This window comes from Stigmatopora argus, chromosome 11 (genome assembly GCF_051989625.1).
Source record: "Stigmatopora argus isolate UIUO_Sarg chromosome 11, RoL_Sarg_1.0, whole genome shotgun sequence".
Lineage (NCBI taxonomy): Eukaryota > Metazoa > Chordata > Actinopteri > Syngnathiformes > Syngnathidae > Stigmatopora > Stigmatopora argus.
Window position 1 is genome coordinate 449,677 of NC_135397.1, and position 23,581 is coordinate 473,257.

General features: G+C 46.9%; 2 protein-coding genes across 3 annotated transcripts in view; one reads left to right on the top strand and one right to left on the bottom strand.

Annotated features, from left to right (window-relative positions):
- The window catches only part of LOC144084367 (coiled-coil domain-containing protein 172-like), a 73,831-nt gene that overhangs the window by 13,841 nt on the left and 36,409 nt on the right, over nt 1-23,581 (top strand). The gene's annotated exons all lie outside the window — the stretch shown is intronic.
- The window catches only part of LOC144084360 (GDNF family receptor alpha-1-like), a 30,922-nt gene continuing 29,019 nt past the window's right edge, over nt 21,679-23,581 (bottom strand). For both annotated transcript variants that reach the window (XM_077612701.1, XM_077612702.1), the window contains one exon: nt 21,679-23,151. In XM_077612701.1, the coding sequence (XP_077468827.1) occupies nt 22,996-23,151 (156 nt within the window). In that variant the 3' untranslated portion in view covers nt 21,679-22,995. The remainder of the gene's footprint in view (nt 23,152-23,581) is intronic.

Sequence of the window (23,581 nt, forward strand, 5' to 3'; positions counted from 1 at the left end):
GGCGTCTTTGGCGCTCGCACGACTTCACCGCGGCGTGACGCGACCGGAATTCGCCGCCGGTGTCGTGTCGGGGAACGTTAGGGCGCCGACCCCGATTTCTTTTACGCTCGCTCGATGCTAGCGAGGCGGCGGCGGGCGCCGTCGCCGGGCCGCTAACACCCCGTTTAGCCGGTAACGTTTCAGCGAGTTGTCGGCGCCATCGAGGGTGATGGACCCTAACCTCTCTTAATCCAATCAAGGACACTCCGTCACCTAAAAGGCGCCATATCTGATTAGCCCAGGCTCGCCATCAAAGGACGGAGAGGATAAATGAGCGAGTAGGCGGGCGGCAAATCAAGTCTTCAATCAGGGGCCGGTCGGAGATGACTTTTAATCAGGCCGCCGCCGGCGCCGCCGCCGCGCAAACACAAATAGAGGAAGACAAATGGCCAATGAATAATCGTTCATTTGCTGCGGTGCTAGCAGACACTGTGGCGCGCACCCTAGCTTTAAAAGTCTGTCCCTGGCAAAAAGTGCGACGTGTTTGGGCTTTTGCCGATAATTGTCCCGATGGTCAAGGTGATGACGTCAATTGTTGGCTCTTCTTTCCGATGCTCGGTATCCGCGTTGCGGCGTCCCGGCGGAGCCAAAAGCTGTCTTATTATTATTTTTTCTTCCTCTCTCTGTCAGTACGTTTTTACCTGCTTTGAGTTGATTCCCCCCCGGCGCCTAAGAAGGGCCAGAGACGAAACGCTGGTTCTGCAGCTATTAGGGCAATTTAGCGTCTCTCTGGCAAATGCATTCTGCCCGTTTTGTACTGGATATGGCTTGCAGAAAGCCCAGCTTTTAATCCATCCCTGTTCTCCCTTGAGCACATCACTAGGCGATGCCCAATCCGTTTGAAGGAGTAGGACGGCAGCAAATGAACCTTTGTTTATTGGCCGTCAGATATGGCGATTTTAACGGGATTGGCTGCCCGGTGCCGTAGGCGGCAGCCAATGAAACAACATTTCTGGTGACCTACTGAGTCGGGATACTTTAGCAATCCAATGCAACATTTCAGGCTTGATACTTTTGACAAGCCTAATACCTGTTGTAGTAGTAGTTGTAGTGGTGGTGGTGGTGGTGGTAGTGGGGGCAGTAGTACGTAGTGGTAGTGGTAGTAATGGTGATGGAAGTAGTGGTAGTAGTAGTAGTAGCTGTAATGGTGGTAGTGGTGGTAGTAGTAGTATTGCTAGTAGTAGTAGTAGTGGTAGTAGTCGTGTTAGCAGTATAGGTAGTAATGGGTGTAATGGTAGTGGTGGTAGTAGTAGTATTGCTAGTAGTAGTAGTGGTAGTAGTCGTGTTAGCAGTATAGGTAGTAATGGGAGTAATGGTAGTGGTGGTAGTGCTAGTGTTAGTAGTAGTATTAGTAATATTAGTAGTGCTAGTAGTAGAGTGGTAGTATTAGTAGTAGTGCTAGTAGTAGTAGTATTAGTAGTAGTGGTAGTATTAGTATTAGTAGTAGTGGTAGTAGTATTAGTAGTAGTGGTAGTATTAGTATTAGTAGTAGTGGTAGTAGTATTAGTAGTAGTGGTAGTAGTATTAGTAGTAGTGGTAGTAGTATTAGTAGTAGTGGTAGTAGTAGTGGTAGTAGTGGTAGTAGTATTAGTAGTGGTAGTAGTATTAGTAGTAGTGCTAGTATTAGTAGTAGTAGTGCTAGTATTAGTAGTAGTAGTAGTGCTAGTATTAGTAGTAGTAGTAGTGCTAGTAGTAGTAGTAGTGCTAGTATTAGTAGTAGTGCTAGTATTAGTAGTAGTAGTGCTAGTATTAGTAGTAGTAGTGCTAGTATTAGTAGTAGTAGTGCTAGTATTAGTAGTAGTAGTGCTAGTATTAGTAGTAGTAGTGCTAGTATTAGTAGTAGTAGTGCTAGTATTAGTAGTAGTAGTGCTAGTATTAGTAGTAGTAGTGCTAGTATTAGTAGTAGTAGTGCTAGTATTAGTAGTAGTAGTGCTAGTATTAGTAGTAGTGCTAGTATTAGTAGTGCTAGTAGTGCTAGTATTAGTAGTGCTAGTAGTGCTAGTATTAGTAGTGCTAGTAGTGCTAGTATTAGTAGTGCTAGTAGTGCTAGTATTAGTAGTGCTAGTAGTGCTAGTATTAGTAGTGCTAGTATTAGTAGTAGTAGTAGTGCTAGTATTAGTAGTAGTAGTAGTAGTAGTGCTAGTATTAGTGCTAGTATTAGTAGTAGTAGTAGTAGTGCTAGTATTAGTAGTAGTAGTGCTAGTATTAGTGCTAGTATTAGTAGTCGTGCTTGTATTAGTAGTAGTAGTAGTAGTAGTAGTTGTGCTAGTAGTAGTAGTGTGGTGGTTGTCTCGGGGAAGGCAGGAAAGGACAATGAGGGAGTTTAATAATAACAGCCCTATTGCGAAGGCAAACAAAGGCGGCCTCTCAAATGGAAGTTCTGAGTTCAGCGACAGGAAGCGGGTGAGAAAGAGTCGCCGCCGCCACCGCCACAATACGCCTCTTCGTCCCTGCGTACGCGCCACTTGAGAAGCTCCACAAGTGGCGTAATGAGCGTGACATTTGCCGGCCGCGTCGGTCGGGGAAGAAAAAAAGGAAACGCGCGCCGTTTCATTAAAGACCAATATGGGATGATTTTCTCCTCCGTCGGAAGCCGCCACTTCCTCACTCGACTCGCCGCTTCCCCGCAAAGACGTCGGCCGCACGTTGAACTTTCGCGGGAGACGGGGACCCCTCGTCAAAAGTCGCCGTCGGCGGCCCGGCTCACAAAATGGGCGTCGGGCTCATTAGCCAAAAGAAGGAAACGCAGAAATGTTTCAAGTGGGAGGGGTTACAGGTCACGTGAGGTCACAAGAGAATAACAGATTTTTTTTTTTTAATTCAATTGACAAAAGTACACACCATTTAGAATTTTATTCATTTGAAGATCGTCTTATTTCCGTTTGCAAGGCTAATTTTAGGCTCCAATTAAAATGGTGCCAAATTGGCTCCGAATGAAATGGAATGCTTTTATTGTCATTATACGAGTACAGTGAGACACTGCGCTTCCCCATAAAGTGCGCACATCAATAAGTAGTCCTAAAAAGGTTTATACACCATCAAAATGAAGTGAGGTAAAATTGCGATGAGAGTAAGTAAGCGCTTTAGAGAAAGCGCCGCATACGTGAGCAAATTCTTCTGGCGGATTCAAGCATGGAAAAAAAGGCGCCATGGCTGCTAATGTGGTCCTTTTAAGGAGAACGCTTGAAGGTTGGTGTCCACTCCTCCTCCTCCAGGAAAAGAAGAAAAAAATTAACGAGCGTCACCGAGACGGTAAACAAGGCCGTTCCCCTTAATTAGCGCTCCTCATGAACCAATTAAGGTCCATCAAGTGATGCTAAATGGAGTGGAATGGAGTGACTCCCACGCACACGCCAGCATGCACAGTCACTTGATTGGACAATTTCCATCTCGGTTAGTCCAGGTCGGCCCAAAGATGCGTTCGCTGGCGAATGGAAATGAGCTTGTCGCTCGTATGTAGATGTCCCATCCATTTGAAACGAATCGCCGGCCGGCGTAGCTTCCGATAATGGCGAGATCCGACGGCGGGCGTTTTCGTGCACGCTCGGACTTGAAAGGCTAAAAAAATCGGGCAGTTGCCAGCGAAAATCAAACGAGCGAGAGCAGGCCAACGAAGGAACGTCATTAGCCTGGCTTTTTTCCGTCACCCTTTGCTAACCGTTGGCGCGTCTCGTGGCTCATAAAAAGAAAAACAAAAGAAGAAAGCAAGTGGCAAAGTCAACAAATCCTCCTAATTGGAGCGCCGCAAGCCAAATAGCGAGTGGACATTTACTACGTATATATTTACCGACGTTACCTACGAGGACGCTTAGCTTTATCGTGGCTCCTTCAGGAATCATTTGTTCGCCCGTGAATTTTGTCGGTGATATTTTCTTTTGAAGGATGACTTAGAATTGACTGATTTTTAACGCCAGCCTGCGTTTTGCCGCCGTTTATTCGTATATCTTTTAAGACTGCGCAAGTGAACTAGATAGCTTACAAATGAATGAACACGCTTCATTATTTTAATTGAGCTAGGCTCTAACACCACCCTTGTGAGGATAAGCAGTAATGGATGCATGGAGAAATGTCAGAACTCCCACAAAAAAGTTTTTTTAATAGTTCCCAGTATGTGATACATGTAGATACTACATACCTGTCAACCTCTGCCGATAACTGCCCTTATAAATGATTATGATTGCCCTTACAAACCCCCCAAAAACCTTCCAAACACCGTACGACTCGTACGGTGTTTGGAAGGTTTTTGGGGGGTTTGTAAGGGGAATCATAATCATTTATAAGGGCAGTTATCGACAGAGGTTGACAGGTATGCTAGTCTATGGTCTACAGTAGCACTTTTGAATTTGTTATCATTTTGTGCCCATACGGTTGATTGCAAGAAGGACAGCTTTCCAATGGTTGGCCGGCCCAAATATGCCCCTCCCAGTCTTCCATTTACTTCACTTTGACTCAGTGAAGTTCCCGTCGTGTTCGCGGATTAATCAAGTAATACGCTCGCCCCGTCTGTCAAATTGACAACCTTGAACGGAGGACGGCGGCGGCGCAGAGCGAGGGGAGGAAGAGGAAGATGAGGAAGCGGCAGATATATTAGCGCAGACGGGGGCGCCCGAGGCCACCCGTTCCAGGGGGCGGAGGGTCGTGGCGGCGGCGGCGGCGGCGGGTGTCTCCGGGGAGATGTCCTTGCCTATTACTTTGCCGCCTCCTGCCCGCCTTGTTTAAAGTCGGCCGGTGGCGCCGGGCCGCGTCAAGCTAATGCGAGGCTCGCGCCGCGACGGCGCTCACCTGCCGGCCCAGCGGAATTAACCTTAGCGTGTCGGCACCTTTGCAAAGCCGCCCCGCAGAAAGACCAGCTCTCCACACTCGCTCCGTCCGTGTCATGGAACAATTTGACCACTAGACCCTTTTAATGCAGGGGTATGGAACCTATGGCTCGGGAGCCATATGTGGCTCTTCCGATGGGTCATGTGGCTCATCGCTAACCTGTGAGGTAAAATATGTATTTTAACCGCTGGTGACACAGCCGAGTCCCGAATGCACCAATAGGAGCGTCATGTCGGCACTATGGTGCTGACACTACCTCTAACTTCAATCATCTTTTTTCCATCAGACATATTTTCATTGATTAGCAACTGCGTCAGTGTTGTCAAAAGAATTCATTTAGTACTTTAAAAGTGGTCAATGACCCCCGCAAAAAAAAAATCCTTCTCATTTTTACTCTTAAATTCTGAGTATGGCTCTCAAGGAAGACAATATGAAAATAGAATTGTTTACAGCTCTCTGTGTCTGTGTCTGTGTTTATTACCTATTTATGTCTAAAATGCCTTTCCTATTTCTGCATCCTCACCCCCTTGCTACTGTGACAACCAAATTTCCCGAATACGGGATGAATATAGTTATCCAATCCAATTCAAAAAGTAAAAACCCAAAGATGCTATTTTGGAGAAATTGGGACATTCGTTCATCCGGCCTTCCCGAATGAGCCAAACGGATTGGTCGTCTAACCCCGCCAACGAGTTAAAAAGGAAGTAACCTACGAGAGAGACGGCATCCCAGAAATGGCATTGCGGCATATCTGCCAAGTCATCTTCTACTACTACGGCGGCGGCGGTCCCTTTACAGCCATATTTACGCGCGTGTCGCCTGACAAGGCCGCTAACCACGTTAACTTTTAATGCCATCCACGCTAAAAAAATGGAAGGCGTCTCGCTTTGACAGACCTTGCGTTCGTTCCTCTGACTTTTTCATGGCAAATTGATCGCCGCGCTTAAAATCCGACAAAGAACGTCCCGATGGCTCGCCACGCTAGCGTCTCCCGGACTCACCCTTGGGCGCGCCGTTCCTACGGAGCCGGGCGAAATTTATGGAACGTCCATCATTTGGCGCCTGGAAATAAAAACAAGAAAAGCCGAAAACACCCCCTAGCGAGGAAAAGGCAAAGAAACACGGCCCCATAAAGGGCGCATTAATGCTGCATGCCGCTGTGATATGCTGCTCATCAATAATGGAGCGCGGCGCGCGCCAGCCTTAAGTACACACAGCGGCAACAACACGGCGGTCGGGGCGCCGACGTAGCCAAACTAGCCAAGTCGGAGCGGGTCAACGTCGCCTGGGATCGCAGCTTTATTGATGGAAGACGGCGTTCCGTGTAAAAACTTTATAGCCTGCGGGGGGGACGGAAAAAAAATGCTGACCGGGCCTTTGTATCGCCCCCAGGTGGCCGGGAGGTGCAATGCATGTGATAAAATGGGGGCCCAAAACTCCAGAAAGTAACTTTGTGCACCAAATGTGACCTCATAAATCAGTTAGCTCTTTTCGGCGACAACCGTACCTTTTGGCGCATGTTAACGGTCTTGATTTTCCGAACTTTTGCCACCAGATAATAGCAAATGTTCTACACCAAGGGTCGGGAACCTTTTTGACAGAGAGAGCCATAAACAATTCATATTTTCTAATGTTATTTCTTGAGAGACATTCTCGGAATTGAAAAGTAAAAATATATGAAAGTGTAATTTTTATTTTTTTTGTCATTTCATCACTTTTAATGTACAAAAAGTCTCTTTCTTTTGACATTTTTACATGGTGGCTTACAAAATCAGTATCAATGATATCATGCATGCAGAAGAGTCATAAAAAGCCAAATTATGATTAAAATAGGGGTACAGGTAGTGTCAACGCCACAATGATGCTCCTATTAGTATGTTCGGGACTCAGCTCTCTCACCAATGATTTCCATATTTGACCTCACAGGTTAGTGGAGAGCCATATGTACCCATGGAAAGAGCCACATATGGCTCCCGAGCCAGAGGTTCCCGACCCCTGTTCTACACCAATTGAGGCTAAACTTAGGCGTTTGGAAAGAAAAGGTTGGACTTCCTGGGTCCACCCACGTTGGACACGCTAAAACACGCTTGAAAACCAGAAAGCTTCCCGAGTGTATCATGGCGATGTTGATCTTTATTAAAGCGGCACTACCAGTTTTCAATCCGCCGACTTCATTCGGCGTCGTTAAGTTGCACGTAATTACGAAGAATCTTTGATTACCCGCGACTAGCCGCGGCGCCAAGACGACTCCATCAACGCGGCGGGGGGTTAACGTGGCTTCCGCTTTGCTTGATTAGGGCGACTTTCCGACCTCCCGCCGACTCGGCGTGATCCTTTTACCCGCTTTTCTTTTCCCGTGGCTTGGTTTTGGCAACCATCCGAGGCGACGAGTTGGGCGTGGCGCTTTTCCCAAATTTCCCATCCTTCCGTGGCCACCCCCAAAAGACCCGGTTTCTAAACACGACCCCCGACACGGGCTGCCGCGCGGCCATGTGACTTTTAATATTAGTATGAAAAAACTCCTCCGGAGGCCATGTTTGTTTTTGCCGAAACACAATCACGTCATCCATCATCGGCGACAAAAGCCGGCGAATGCGCACCCGCGTACGACCCGCCTTTAATAATACCTCACCCCAATTAAATGTAGCCATTCATCACCCGCCAGGACTGTTGTTGTCTTCTGGATGAATATCATTTTTCATTGGGAGTCTTGTTTTTTGCCAGGATGTTAATATCTCCATCTGAAAGGCTTTGCTTTATTAACTCTTTCGCCGCCATTGACGAGACGCAACTGGATTCAAAAGTCGGACCCTAAATGAGCCATTTTTAGTGGGGGTGGGTGGGGTTCTTCCCCGAACGAACATAGCTTTTTTTCAATCAAAAACAAAAACAGGAAATGTTCCCTTTTTACACATTAAAGAAAAGCTGATTTGGATTGGATTGGATTGGATTGGATAACTTTATTCATCCCGTTTTCGGGAAATTGCGTTGTCACAGTAGCAAGGGGGTGAGAATACAGACACAGAAAAATACATTTTAGACATAAATAGATAGGTAATAAGTGGGTTAATAAATAAATACATGAATAAATATATAAATAAATAAGTGTGTTGCTGATATATATATATATATATATATATATATATATATATATATATACACATATCTATACATATACTATACATATATCTATACATATCTCTATACATATCTCTATACATATATACATACATATATATATATACATACATATATATATATATACATACATATATACATACATCTATATACATATATATATACATACATATATACATACATATATATACATACATATATATACATACATATATATACATACATATATACATACATATATATACATACATATATATACATACATACATATATATACATACATACATACATCTATATACATATATATACATACATGTATATACATACATATATATATACATACATATAGATGTACATGCACGCATACAGTAGGTCTTAACTTTTTAAAAAGATTGTGCCAAAACAAGTTCGGTGTCAATAAATCAACGGTAATATGGCGCAATATCGGCGAGCCCGGAGGGAGGGAGGGAAGCACTTTGGCCGGCGTCAAACTTTTGAAAGACGGATGTGTCCTTTTGTCAATAAGAAGCACGTCCGAGTTATTTCCACTCATCTTTTGGATATTAAATTTCTTCATTGTGCGAGCGCGCCATGCTAATGAGGCAGCTAATAAAGGCGCAGAAGTGTTTTGGCCCGTCACGCTAGAGCGGCTAGCCGCGGGGGCCCCGCCGCTTTGTTTTGCCGGGGCTAATCACGGCCTCGCCGAAATTCTAATTAGCAACTAAGCGAGTTGAGCAAACGAAACGACGGAGCCGGTCGGAATGGGTGACGAGCCCACCGTCCAACCGACTCGCTCCGGTGACGGAAAACAACGACGAGTCCGACGTCGGCCAGTTCTGAAAACTGACATTTTATTTCAATCTATTGAATTAAGATTTTTAACAACGTAACCTTCTGAAATGATTTCATATCTTATTGTGGGGCCTTTTGTTTTTGTCATTGACTCATCGGCTGAAATGCATTTTCGTATAATTCATTGGTCTCTCCCTGTAAAATTGGATTAGTCGATTTCTAGCGCCGAAATATGAGCATCCACGGCCAGTCTTCCCAGTTGAAATGAATTGGACGTCTAGGTATCGGAGTCAAGAGAATGCACTAAAAGTTTGGATCTGCAGCGTCACACGATAAAGTCCCATTTGTGTTTAAACTCTCCCGTCGATGAGCACAAAAGGCGTATTTGGGTTACAAGATCCCCGAGATCCAAACGCCGGTCCAAAATTCTCCTTAAGCTTCATCTCCTGCCGGCCCATTGTGGGCAGGGGAATTGTGGGAAATTTCCTGCTAAACATATCACTGCGGCAAACAAACGCTCGTCCTGCTGTAAGCTGGTGGACAATGATCACGCTAATCCTGGCTCCTCTAAGAGGCTTTGCTTCTTCTTCTTCTTCTTCTCCTTCTCCTTCTCCTTCCTCCTCAACACCGGGCTTCCATCCTCTTTGCAAAGCACATTTTTTGGGATGTCTGTCATGGCGAATGGCCCCCAATAAGTTGGTGACTCTTGTCCGAAAACACGCATTTCTACCTTTCAAAAAGCCTTTTATTTCCCCCCAAAAAACCACATAGAGGGCCCGGGATGACGACCCTGACCTACAACGGTTTGCATTGGCGCTTCAACCCTGCCCCGTCATATCCCGGTCTTTCCCGTCCTCCCCTTCGGAACGCCTGTGATTACCCGACGCACAGAACGTAAGAGGAATCGTTCGAGGAAAGAGTGGATGTTGACGTTTTTTCAATGTGAGATGCGCTTTGTCCCGCCCCCTCGGGACGTGGAGGGCGGGGCTAAGCAAAGGGATCGGCGAGGCTCAATGGCGCTTATCTCCTGGGCTCACATGGTAGCCATGCTGTAAGTCACTTTAGCGCGTGGCTGAGGTCGCGTGACTTGAAGTGTGCAATTGAAGGTGATTGCGCTCTCCGCCGTCCCCAAAGCGACTCTCCGCCAATCGCGTCCAGTCGCGCGCAAGGACAAAAGCTCCTTAACGACCAGAGGACCGGTCACGCTTGTTTTTCCCGTCCTCGACTTACTTTTGATATCACAAGAAGGCACTTGCATTTTGCCGGTGAGCTTTTTATCCGTTCTGTCCGCAACGCGGTGCATTTGAATCCCCCCCCCCCGCCCCACACTTTCTATTGGGTTTGGCTTTTGTGTTCAGGATCCATTTTTGTTTCCAGGCGTATTCCTTTTGTTTGAGCATCAAGCCGCCTCCCACGTTTTTTTTGTTTTTGTTGTTGTTGTCATTTTCGTGCGGGTCACAAAGTCCTAACCCTCTGTCATTTGCGAACTGATCTTCTTGAAACTTGGCTATGCGGCCATTTTCCATTGGTCTTTAAAGCCCAAATTTGTTTTTGGCAACTGGGCTGAATCATAATCGTATTTTCTGGACTTTTTCTCGAGCCAGTTACCAAAGTGTACAGCCTGTGACGCCTCTTTAGCCTGCTATTTTACTACGTATTCATACTATTTTTCTCTTGGTATCTGAGAAATTGGCCCTCCCAAAAATGCGACTTGCACTCCATTTTTTAAAACAGGCTTCACCATCCTCCCTCCCCCTTTTCGTCACGTCGTCGTTCCATTTAAAGAGAAAAACGCTCTTCACGCTCTGGCGTTTCACGGCGGCGGCGGGCGTTGATTTCCACGGCCAACGGATGACGGCGAGATGGGAACGGACCCCGGGGACACGAGATGGAGATGGGCTCCGATAACAATAAGCCGCTTCACTCCCACTTTGACCATTAAGAGATTAAAGCGGGACGCCAGATGTGCGCTGATATCATCTCGGGCAAAAGTAAGAAACGCACTCCATCAAACTTTTTCCAGCGTTTGGACACGACGTCACGCTTGTTTTCCGGCTTTATCGGCGGCCCACCTCCGATCGGCGGCGAAGCCTCCCACTTCAAAGGGATTTGGACGTCCATGGCGGACCGTGCCGTGCGTTGATAGCCAATGTTCTCTTCTAAAACAAATAGGAGATGAAACGGAAAATGTTTCCGTTTCATCGTCATTCCGCTTTGCGCATTCTGCCGTTTGCTCCAAGTCGGCTGGAATGGGCTGCGGCACCCCCCGACCCCGACCCTGACGCCAGGATTGATGGAGATAGTTTTCCAAGGATGAACGGGTGTTTTGATTCTTTGCCATCTTCCCACTTGAAGAACGGCAGGTGAACTCCAGATGTCGATTGTTTTGGTCGAAGAAAGCAAGCGTAAGATTTGGCCGACACGCCGCCTCGTGATCTGGGTGACGAGAGCTGACGTAACGGCTTCCGACGGACGACCCCGCCGCCGCCACCGCCGCCACCGCTCCTAAGTGTGGGTGGGTGGACCCCACCAGAGACGCCTCGTCACACTTGAAAGGCGGCCGATTTAACGCTCGGGCGAATTCTCCAAGTTTTTTTCTCTTTTGCCGTGAGAGCGGGCTCTGCTAAATGATGTCGAAAGGCTTTCATGGAATATTAATAGGCTCTTTTGCATACATTCAAAGAGGGCGCATCAAAGATCAAGTCACTTTCAAATCCAGGCGCAGCTCCGCTTAATCACCAATACGCAACTTGCGTCAAAACATTTACATGGGGACGATACTCGCACTTTATTAGGGTTTGCTTCGTTTCTTGCCGTCTCCATGGCGTCTGGTCCTTGCGATCGATTTCACCCGTTGCGACGCACCCGGGCCGATCCTCGTCGTCTCGTTAGCCCCGTCTGTCCACGCAATCCATGTTTTGTTCGTCCGTCGTCTTTTCATTTGCCTCTCTGTTTGGGATATCGCTACTGGTGACGGTACACGGTCGATTGGTCGCCAGTCTTTTGGTCACCGGTCTTTTGGTCGCCCAGAAGGTAAATCGTTTAAATTGTTGCTCAAATTCCCTAAATACAAACTGCAAATGACTATTTAGTCATACTTAATGCCCCAGTAATTATTAGGCTAAAGAAAAGCTCCAAATTTCCCGGACTTTCATTGTTTTTTGTTGGAGAACTTGTTAAGACCCTGACTGAACTGACGTCGCTTCTTAAAGGGACAACGCATGTACATACAAACTCTTCTACACTCACACGTCGGTCGGCTCAGTGAAACGGCTCACGGCCATTGTTGGCTTTTATTCATGCGTAGACCGTGTTGTTTTACCTTGTTTTGTCGCCTTTCTTTTGGTTGCCAGTCTTTTGGTCGCCTGTTGTCGCGGTCAGGGCGACCAAAAGACCGGCGACCAATCGACCGCACACGACTGGTGACAGCCCGAATGCTCAAAACATCCGAAGAACCCCCGAAAATGTCCAAAAGCGAACGTGCGGTCCAACGTGTAAGCGAGCCCATTTCTTTTTTTTGCCATAGTAAGTGGGAGCAAAATGCGGCGTTGAGTGTTTTTTTTTTTGCTGTCAAAGTGGAAGTACGGCGCCTTGCTTGTTCGTCCTGTCAGAAGTTTTGCAGTCACAGTAATTGCCGTCCGCTTGGTGGAGAGCTCTCAACACAACGGCCAGCGTGTCCAGTCCAACAAATTCCGTCTCTTTTTGCCCGGCAGCTCGGCCTAATTAGTCCTCCTCCACGCCAATCGGCGGCGGAGGGGGTTCGCTCCCGTGACGAGCCGAGCAACGCCGAGGGAACCGTTTTAAAGCCTCGATGATGCAAAGGTGGAAATCCAACCCAGATGCAAGTCACGTGGCAAATGTTTATTAGTTCTGGATCCGCTGTCTGTTTTTATGGAACTACTTTGCTGCGACAGGCATGGGTCTTGCCAACTGCTGCCTGGCGACCAGTCGAGGGCATAGGCCAGGGTTGGGCAAATTTTTCGGCCCGGGGGCCACATTGACTTTAAAAATTTGACAGGCGGGCCCGGTGAGCACAAGATACGACACATATAAAAAACTGCATCCGTTAACAGTACATATGAAACCTAAACAGAAAAAAAAGGAGTAAAGTATGAACATACTCCTCACTCAGCTGGGATTTATGCGGTGCTTTCTTGGTTTTCATCAGACTAAAGCATACCTGTCAACCTCTGCCGATAACTGCCCTTATAAATGATTATGATTCAATCCCTTACAAACCCCCCAAAACCCTTACAAACACCGTACGAGTCGTACGGTGTTTGTAAGGGTTTTTTGGGGGGTTTGTAAGGGGTTTGAAAAGGCCTAACGGGCTGTATATGGCCCGCGGGCCGTAGTTTGCCCATGTCTGGCATAGGCTCTAGCACCCCGGTGTTGAAAATGAATGAAGAATGGCAGTCATTTTTTTTAGGGGTGGGGGCTTACAACTCTTTCGGTCAACTGCCAATTGGCAAAGAACGGCAAATGCAAGCGTTTTCAGAAGATGAAAGATTTGAATGTGCCACATGGGAGTTCGGTCTGGTCCTATTCTTCTAGTTGATGATATCGCGGAAGAAGTTGGAGCCAAAAGTGTGGATGACGGACCGAGAAAGAAAGACACCGGCGTTAGCAAATATCCAGTGGTAAATCCATGAAAACAAACGAGCGGGTAATCAAAATATCAATTCTCTGCCCATTTGGTGACTTTTGAAGCACATCGGCATGAATAATCATGGCGTCTCTCTCTCTCTCTCTCTTTATTCTCGCTCTCTTCCATGATGAGCTTGAAAGCGAGCGGTCCACAAAAGGACGCCATTCAGCACGCGCCCTTCGCATTTACATGACAAAAGCGGCAGGAACATCGCACGCAATTACCGTCTGTGGACCGACGCGGCGATAACAAATCTCATTTCCGCCATGTTTGTCGGCCCGCAGCGCGAGCGCCCGTTTGTCGGCGTAAACACGGAAAAAAGATTTCTTCAGACGATAAGGGGACGGCGCTCTTTAGATGGCCCTCAAGTGGCGGCGGGATGGGCGACTTTGCTTGAGGGTGAAACAAGGACAAGGTTCCAAAAATGGGGAGGGTACAAAAACGCTCCATTTTTGCCCGAATTTACACAAATAGCCACGTACACAAAAGTTGCGTGAATACATTGGTTCCTTCATTTTCCGAACCGCTAATCCTCACGAGGGTCGCGTAGCCAGTTAATTATTTTCAGGACTATTGACCGAACAGGACACCATGTTCCAGGCCGAGACTGTTGATCTGAGTTGGCAATGAAGATCTACGAAGGACTCTTAAATTGCTTTGACTTGGATTCCGGCAGATAGCGCTAATCGAATCAACTTCCGAAAATACTCGCATCATTGTTTAAAAATACGGTCGCTCTGTTTACCTTCGAAAGAAATTATTGAGCTTATTTGTGCAAATTCTTACGCAGTTGTTTTGGTTTCCGATCGTCTCGGGTCACTTTGTATGCTTGTGCAAATTCTTACGCAGGTGTTTTTGGTTCGGATCTAATATGAGATTGATGTGGCAGTTGTTTTTTTAACTTAATGGTGTTATTCGGTTAGCTTATGCAATTGTTTGAATCAGATGACCTCAAATGTTTTGATTATGCGCCGACTAAATGGACAGAGGAAGATGCCGTTTCTTTAGAATCATCCTGGACGAGGACGAGTCGGGAGTGATTTCCCTTGCAAGCTGTAGCCAGAGTGTGTTAATGATGTCTCCCTGTTTTGATCAAAGTGTATTGATAATAAACCTATCAGCTAGGATTAGCCAATTTAGAGTTAGCCTAGCATGCATGTTTTGTCGGGATCCGGGAGGAAAACCGAGATGTCGGCGGCGTCCGTATTGGCGGATCAGCGCTTTCGGATGTCCTTCCGTGCAGATGTTTGCGTCCTTGATGAGGCGGCGGGGACGACGGTGCGCCGTAAATCACACGTTAAACTGCTAACGCCGCGTTGTTGGAGGCGTACAATGACAGTGTTGCCGCCGCGGGCTTTTAATTTTGGCCACATACGGACACGGCGACGATGGCAGGTCGGATCGGACGTCCGCCGTCGTCCGTGGCGGCGACTGAGCCAGGCAGTGTTTACTTGGGAGTTTGACTTTTGAAGGTAAGCGTCCATCTTGCCGGGATGCTTAACGACGCAACATCTGCTCCGCCGGGGCGCCGTCATCACGCCATTGAGCGCATTTGCGCGCCGCTCCCTCTTTTTTATTTGGCGGCGCTCGTCATGGCGCGTGGGCGAAGGCGACACCTGTTGTCGCGTTAACGGCCCGTTTGCGCAAACGATATCGTCGTTTTTATGTCGGCTGCTGAAAGTGCCAGGCATTAGTTAGAATTCCCATCTGCGGCCCGAAGGCGATCGGTCGCGGACTCGACGGCGACTGCGGATCAACGTCCATTCAAAAGGACGAAAAATACATTTGGCAATTTGAACATACATTCGAAGAGTTTAATTGAGTTGAGTTGTTTGTAGATGTTTTTCAATTGCTCCAGTTTTTCTGTTCTATGGGAAAAATGATGAGTCCATTTTTTATTCATTTCTTTTTAAAAGATTTTGACCAGATTTACGGCTTGTAACCTTTGAAAAAATCCACGTTGGAAGCCAGTTTGGTGTACGATCGAGATATTTGGTCAAAATGCCAAGCGTATGTATGTAGACTACATACCGAGGGCCGCAGTGGGTCCTGGTTTTTGTTCCAACCCATCCAGTGCCGACAGTTTAACCAATCAGGTGTCTTCTAAAATAAGTAGCGCCTGGCTGCAATCAACTGATGAACTGATTACACTTGCAAAAGGTATCTTCTTGTTGAGTTGGAATGAAAACCTGCACCCACTGCAGCGGCCCTTTGAGGACCGCTTTGAGACCACTGATGTAGAGCCTCAAAATCTTGTTAAGAATCCATTCCTGAAGAGACCCAGAAAATCTGTTGTGGTGGTCCAGAGTCCTCCCATTTGGTGTCATTTGGGGGATCTCAAATAGTTTTCCAAAAAGCGTACGAAAGCTCCAGCCTGGAAGTCACTTTGACTCATGTATGAACTGTAAACGTGCCTCACCAAGATGGCTTCCAAAGCTTTTTTGTTTGTCTCTGTGCCGTCTGGGGAACGTTCCCTGACCTTTGCCATATGACTTCTTCCCCACTTTTCAAATCCAGACTCAAAACAGATCTTCTTGCACCATCTCATTCATCTTGATCTTCACTTCTGTTTGGCCCGGTTTATCATTCTTGTACGACGTCTTTAATTTTACGTATGATTGTTGTACGATGCTCTCGGTCCGAATGAGATGTTAAAGGAGGGCGCCATAAAACCACACCTCCTCGCCGTGTGGATGTCGTGTCGTGATCGGCGCCGAGCCCCGGACGTCCACCGGGCCGCCGTTCGTAGCTTTGCCGCCGATGAACGGCGCGCCGCCGTTTTCATAATGCCACTTTGCCGCTTTTAATGTGGCGTATTTACACTGCCGATGCGGGGGTTTAATGTAGATGAGCTGGGGGGGGTTTGGGGAGACGGCGATTAAGAATGTTTACGACGTGTGGGGGGGGGGATCGGCCGCGAGCTACACAACGCCATGTGGCAAGTGAGCCCTGAATCACTTGTGCCGTAAAAAAGCAGAAAAACACCTCCGTGTTGCTCTTCACAGTACTTTATAATAATGACTCTAGCTTTTTTTTCATCGTAGAAATGATTCCATTAATTGGATTTTATTTTTTTTAAATGTCACCGGGAAGAAAAAAAGGGCAGCACAGTGTTTAGTGGTTGGCACGTCTGCCTCGCAGTTCTGAGATTTCTAAGGTTCGATCCCTGCCTACATCCTATTGTTAGCTGGGATAGGCTTCAGCACCCCCGGAAAATGAATGGATGAATGTTCGTCCTTTTGTGTATTTTTAAGATGGGTCTATCTATGGCTTGGAAATGATTAACAATTGGGTATTACCGTAATACCTCAAATATCGAGGTTAAAGTAGACCGGACATGGCCGCGATAGTCGAAAAATCGAAAAAGTAGAGTCACCCCTATTATAACTATCTTTTTGCTGAGTCATAGTAGCAAGAGTGGCTTCCACTGACGAGTTTCAGCGTGGATTTTCACATTTTTATGGACTTTAAAAAAATTACATTTAAAAAAAATAATTGATAGCGGAAAAAGATTGCAAAGTAGTGAATTCGCGATATGTGAAGACTCGATAATCGAGGGATTGCTGTACATTTTCTTTTAAACTTGAGGTTATGAAGAGTTCATGTTTTTTTAATTTCCTGGTTTTTTGTTTTGTTTCTTTTGTTGCTAAAACCACATTCCGTTAAGCTCACTTTCTATTCTCAGCTGTGCAAACTCTGGCCCGCGTCTCTCCGTCTCTCCGTTTTGTCCGCTAACAATAAAAGTCGTTTGTTTTCCAAAGACCTTTTTACATTTCCACCCTGGGCGCGGTTGACTCAAAAGAGGAAGTCGCTCAATGTTTGCGCCGCTGACATTCTCAAGATTGACGATGACAATTCGTCACCGAGTCGGAGGCGTTCCAGTGCGTCCCGTGTTTTTTGTTTTGAGGGCGCCATTTTGTGCTCATTAGAGGATGGGCTCGACTTTTTCCCGGCTGCTTGCGAGCGGATCGATAAAAATCGTCCTCGTCCTCATCCGTCAATATTGAATACGGGCCGGGAAAAAATGTCTTTTCCGCCGCCGTCGCCATGGCGATACGCCAGTGTGTTTACGCCGGCAGGTAAACACATCCGTCTCGCTCGATGACGGAAAAGACCGAGAAAAAAAGGACGCGGCGTCGTTGATCGTCGGTGGCGGACAATAAACTAAGTCCAGACGTCCAGTCAAATGTGGGCGCAAATATTTGTCTTGAAGCTTCACGCAAGCCGAATTGCCACACACGGGTGTAATGAAGGCTAGAAAATGACTGCCATGTCAAGGAAATGGCCACTTTGACCCAAAATGGCAGACTTTTGGCGGCCAGGCTTCGAGTGGCCAAGTTCAACTGGCTTCAGAAATTGTCAAAAATGTCCTGGGATTCTTTCAGTTTGGGTACAATGGGCCAAAAACAGCAAACTGTCAGACTCGGCTGTCTTTTGAGGCATAGCTTCTCCAGACTTTTTTTGGGGGGGTCTGCTCATGATTGACAAGCCGGCCAGGCTTCACGTTGCTCACTTCAACTGGCTTCAGGGTTTGAATTTTTCGAAAATTTCCTAGGATCCTTTCAGTTGGGGTACAAAAGCCCGAAAACGCAAAACCGTTAGACTTTGGTTTCTTTGCTTTTCGAGACTTTTTTGGGAGTAGTACAGATTCAAGTGGTTAAGTGACACGGGCTCTTTGTCAAGTGCTTTCCTATCATTCGTTTTGATAGTAAGCTCTGGAAATGGCAGCTTGAGCGCTAACCTCGCACAAATGGCTTTTCCGTCTCCACGTTCTGTCGCCGGAGTGACACACAAACCCTGGCGACTCCCCGTGGAGGAGCTCCACAATTCCGTCCCATTTTGGAGCATGTTGAGAAGATTGGACACAACCATTTTGTGCTCGGCGGGGGTCGACGTGGATGGAAGCCCTGATGAGGTGAAGAAGGGGGTGACGGTGGAGGGGGGAGCCACTCCATGCCGGATGTCAGACTTTGGGAGGGTCGGAGGACTGATGGGGGGGGGGGGCAAAGAAGCTCATCATAAAACAAAATTTGACTTTGGGAATGAAAAAATCTGTTAGCACCGCACCACGCCGCGAGAGCGCCAAGTAGCAGCCGTCGGCGAGCGTCTGGCCTCCTTGAACAGACCTTTTTGACATTATGGGAAGTTTTGCTCGCCGGGGGCCGGGCAGCGGCGCTCGCCGATGACGACATCCAGAGTTGACCAAAGCCAAAGTCAGCCTTGGACTCGCGCTTCCGACCGCAAGTCGCCGACTGGGTCTGTTTTTGCAATTGTCAAGGATGAAGTCTTTCCCAAAAGCACGCGCAGAGAAAAAACAACATCCTTTATTAATAAAGGACCCCCGCAGGCAACGATTTTTCCAGGTCCCTCACCAAAACCGCATCCGCTAGGCAACCTTGATACCTCTGCGTTAGGAGAAGCAAAATGTAAATAGCCAGAGCGTTTTGATTTTCCTAGTACGTGTAGACCCAAAAAATCAGCATCCGAAAAAAATCATCCTATAAAAGGAGGAATTCAACTAACCAAAAAGTATAAAGAGGCATGTCACGCTTCTTTATTCTTGCACGTACGATATGTCGTCTCCGTTTGTGGGATGTTTGTGTGGTTAATTATCAGTGGTATCTGGGTGTACGACCTTTGCGGCGAAGCTGAACGCCAATGTCCGACGCGATCGATGGCCGGGAAACAAAAGCTGACGTAACTCGATACGTGCGGTCGAGCCAGCCTGTCAGAACCTCATATATAGTGGCTTATTAATGTCTGTGGTTAATATTCTCCTGCGTCTGCGTGCATTTGTAGGCGGTGCCTAAGGCCATGGCCCTTGAGCTGGGACAATTTGGTATGCAGGTTCAATTTCACTGTCAAATATAGATGGAATGAGCAGAGCTTTGTTTACATCCTGTTTTTTTAATAGCATTCAGATGAGGAAAGTTTAACAGCGCTATTGTTCTGCTCAAGTCTTTGGCTTAGGAAAATTGTGGACCTCAAGCCCCTTTGACCTGGAAAAATCAAGGCCGGAGCTCGTTTTTGGACAAACTTTGTGAGATTTCTCCGGAAAGGCCAAATCGACAAGGCCTTATCTGGGAGACCCGCAGTTTTCCCAAGACAAACCCTGACACGGAGAGGTCAGGTAAGACTGGAAGAGACCTTCCCGACATTACTTTTGCCTTGGAGCTCACCCACCTGAGCCCGGGTGGAATCTTGTCACGGTTCCGCATCGTCAGCTCCGATAAATCCCGGCGCCTTCCGAGCCCATTGTCTCTCGTTAGCGATGCGGCAGACGGCGAGGAAGACTGGCCCTCCCGCTTTGAGACCAAAAAACGGTGTGAAGACACCGGGGAAAGTAGAGATAAAAGAGGAGGCTCCCACCCGTTCTACCCCCCCGTTACCTCCCCCGGGGAGACTCTCAGAGGAGGGTCAGGCCGCCGCCGTCCTCCATTGATGTGGGCTTGGAGAGGAATACTCCACCAGGACGTTCCACTTTTAGATGCTTTTTGTTTGCGTGCCGGCCTCCCTCCAGGAAAACGGCAAGAAAAACGCTATGGAAAATGAAAACGGACGCTTTAGTTCTCAAGCCCCTTCCAAAATGTACATTTGGACCACATCGGGACTGGAAAATTCTTGGAAAAATGTCTATTTTCTGCGCCGTATTCATAATACGCCGTTGACAAATTATCGAGGGCTCCATTAGCACGGTTTTACCAGCGATGACAACATTTTGACAAAGGTTTGCTATGTCACTGACTTACCAATCTGTAAGATCGTTAGCTTTGGAGAAGCTAGCTGTTGAGCTAAGGCATACTTGGGATGTGTATACATACAGTACATCAAGTATTCATGCTACACTATAAAAAATGGCCTGTGATAGTGCTCATAATGTGACGATTGTGAAATTGCCTGATTTTATGTGCTACAAAATGTACGGCCGGTTCGTGATCTTACAACTTAACGTAAACATTGATGATGGACACCGCCACCGGCTCATATTTCAGTGCCGTTGGCCCCGCTAGACGTCCAATCCGTCGAGACTGGGAGGAGCGTAGGAACGAGCGCCGTCAATGGCGGCCAAGCGCAAACTGGCCGCTATTTGACGGTCGAACCAATTTTGATCTCTTAGCCTTGAAATGAAATTTTAATTGGGGCCGGAAAGAATAAAGCGTGGAGTCGCGGGGGGGCCTCGGTGTTGACGGAGCCGGATTTTATGGCTAAGAAAAGGGCTGACAAAGTTGATGGGCCTTTTTTTTGAAGATGTTTTAAAAGGCGGCCATTAGTCAGCGAGTGCTTCTTTTGTGTCCGTGAAAGAGCAGCGTTTTTAGCCCTAAGTGGACGCCTGGCAGCCACGCGGCGTCAGCAAGAAAAACAACCGCGTCCAACTCCCGCCTCCCCCGAGCACGCCTTAATGCTGCCTTTAATGTGGAGTCAATACAAATTTACCTGACCAAAAAAACGGACCTTTTTTCGGAGATAAAAATCGATTTTGTCAATGGTTTCATTCCTTGATGAAGGCTTCTTGTTGACTTCCTGGACTCGGCTCACTTTCTATATATTTCAATCAAATTCAATTTGAGGTCACTTCCTGTTCATTGGACACTCCCAGTAAGCGTTTTCCTTCCACTTACTGTAAATTCCTCGTGTCCCATTGACGCTAACAGACGTCAATCTGTTAATATTCATAGGTTGTCAATGGCATGCGATGAGCTAATTTGGGGTCACTTCCTGATAAATTTGAGGGCGCTTCCTGTTGAATTTTGCTTACTTTCTCCTCCCGTCCTGTTGCATTGTGGTTGAAAAGTTGCCGTCTTTGCAGAATCAGCGCACAGATTTTGACTCATTGCATATTTCCTTTTACGGCCGTAAAATGGTTCCCAACGGCTCAGCGCCACGCCGTCTCGTCCCGATAACATCGTCTCGGTATTCGGCATCCATTCGTCACCCGGACGCCGATAAGTCCGGAGGGGCGCTTGAGCGCACGCGGGGGAAACTCCGACGCCGCCGTCGTCGACTTTACGGTGGATTTTTACGGCATTTTCTCAGCACGCGCCGCTAACAAGCTGGAAAAGATGGCGGATGGTCTCGTCGCAGTTGGCGCGGAATGAGTTAATATTCTCTTCATAGAAAATGAAAGCTTTATTTATTTTTCATTTAAAATACAGTACAGTAGCTAGGTGGCTAATGCTAAATGCAGAGCAGCCTGTCAAGCGATGGCGTCTATTTTCTTGTCAAAAACGTACATAAGTCAGTTTGACCATTTGGAGTGTTTATTTGCATTTGATTGGTTTGTACAACAGATTTGACATTTTTCACGAGCCAAGACGATGGCGGGAATCGAGCCCAGAAACAACAACAAGCGCTTGTCCGTCAAAAACACCTTGACGCCATCTTGAAATCCAAAAGTACCTCTTTTTCTTTAGATCCATGTTATACATAATAACATGACTTTTTCTTCAAAACAAGCATCTTCATTCATGTCAGCGCATCAACAAAAAGAGAAAAATGAAGAAAATGTAGAAAAATAAGTCCCATTTTTTTGTCTCCCAAAAAACGAAACAAAACATAACATACGAGCTACAGGCAACGTTGTAAACAAATTGGCGTATACGTATTGACGCACAACACGTGGATGTCCTCTCGTTTGTCATTTTGTTAACATATGCAAATATTATATTGTTTATATCAGGTACAGAGAACAAATATCCATGACGTAGACGTCCAAAAACGAGAAAGTCAAAACAATTGAGGAAAAATATCAGTTTGAAAAACACAACTCAAGAAGTATGTGCATTAGCATTAGCCAACTTGTGGCCTTCCTTGTCCATCGGAGTCAAACACTTTGGATTTCCCAGTAAATTGTGAGTACAAAGTCATAATTAGATGACGGCGAGGGGCTAACGATAGCATGGTTAACCATTTTTCCCGATTCCGCCAACATGCGTTACGATAACGGCGAGGTTAGCGACACCTGCTATCGGCACGACTTAGCTTATTTTAGCGGGAAATGCGAGAGCGGATTGGCTAAATGAGCAAAAACATTCAGGTTTATATCGTGGTGGGAAATAACTCCGATCCGGCACCCCTCGTCGGATGAAGCCCGACCGATAACGGACCAATGAATCGTGTGCTTTCTGCGACGTTCCTTTTAAGACTAAATAAGTGCATCTTTGAATGTTAAGCCGTTGCTACGATTGTTTCGACTTTGCTTAACGTCTACGAGTGATGAAGTCACTTTTTTGTAATATAGCGGCGTGTGTAGCTGGCAGCCATCTTGGGTAGGGCGACCGGTGGATGGAAACTAGATGTGGAAAAAGCGCAGCCAGTGTCGGTACGATATTTCTCTCATATCGGGAGACGCTAATCGGAATATTTTCTTCGTCAACGCGCAGAACGCAAAGTACATCAAAAAGTTGAAAAAACAAAAAAAAGTAAAGAATTACCAGCGATCCGGAGAAAAATCTTACAGTGAGGAAATACCGAGAAGGAAGGAAACAAGTTCACATTATTTCGTTTTTTTTTTCCATGTATATATATATTTTTTAGAAAGTTTTGTCAGTCTGCCATTTTCACAAGACACCCACCGGCGTGGACGCCAAACTGCGGCCGCAGTACCACAAAAACAGCAGCGGGGGCAGCAGAGAGGCGGGGCTGGGGGGTCGCCGCCCGGCAGAGGAGTTCCTCACGATGGCGTTGGATGTGCTCGGACCGTCCATTTGCGGGTCCTGAGGGAAAACGCCGTCGTCAATTTTTCAGCATGAAATGTATCAGCTAGCTTATTTCTCATCCAAGTTTTTTTTTTAAAGATTACTCGATCAATGTCAAAGCATGCATTATTTACTCAGCTGCGGCACTCGACGTCCAAGCCGTCGGAAGTGGGAGGGTTAGCGGCAAATGAACATGAACTCATTTCAATTTGCATGATTGGACGCCATTCGATTGGACGTGCATCATCGTTAACGGTATTTGCTGTGCTTTTGTCAACTATTTGCCGTGTTGACAAAACGACTCCCGTGCGAAATTGGCCGCGATCGGAGCGCCACGGCGGCGCGCCCAAAGGTTGTTTTTATTTGCGTCAAATGCCAGCGCGTTAGCGTGAGCTAATGAAGCCGCCAGCTTACGGGCGGCTGGAAATGTCACCCATCGTACCACCTG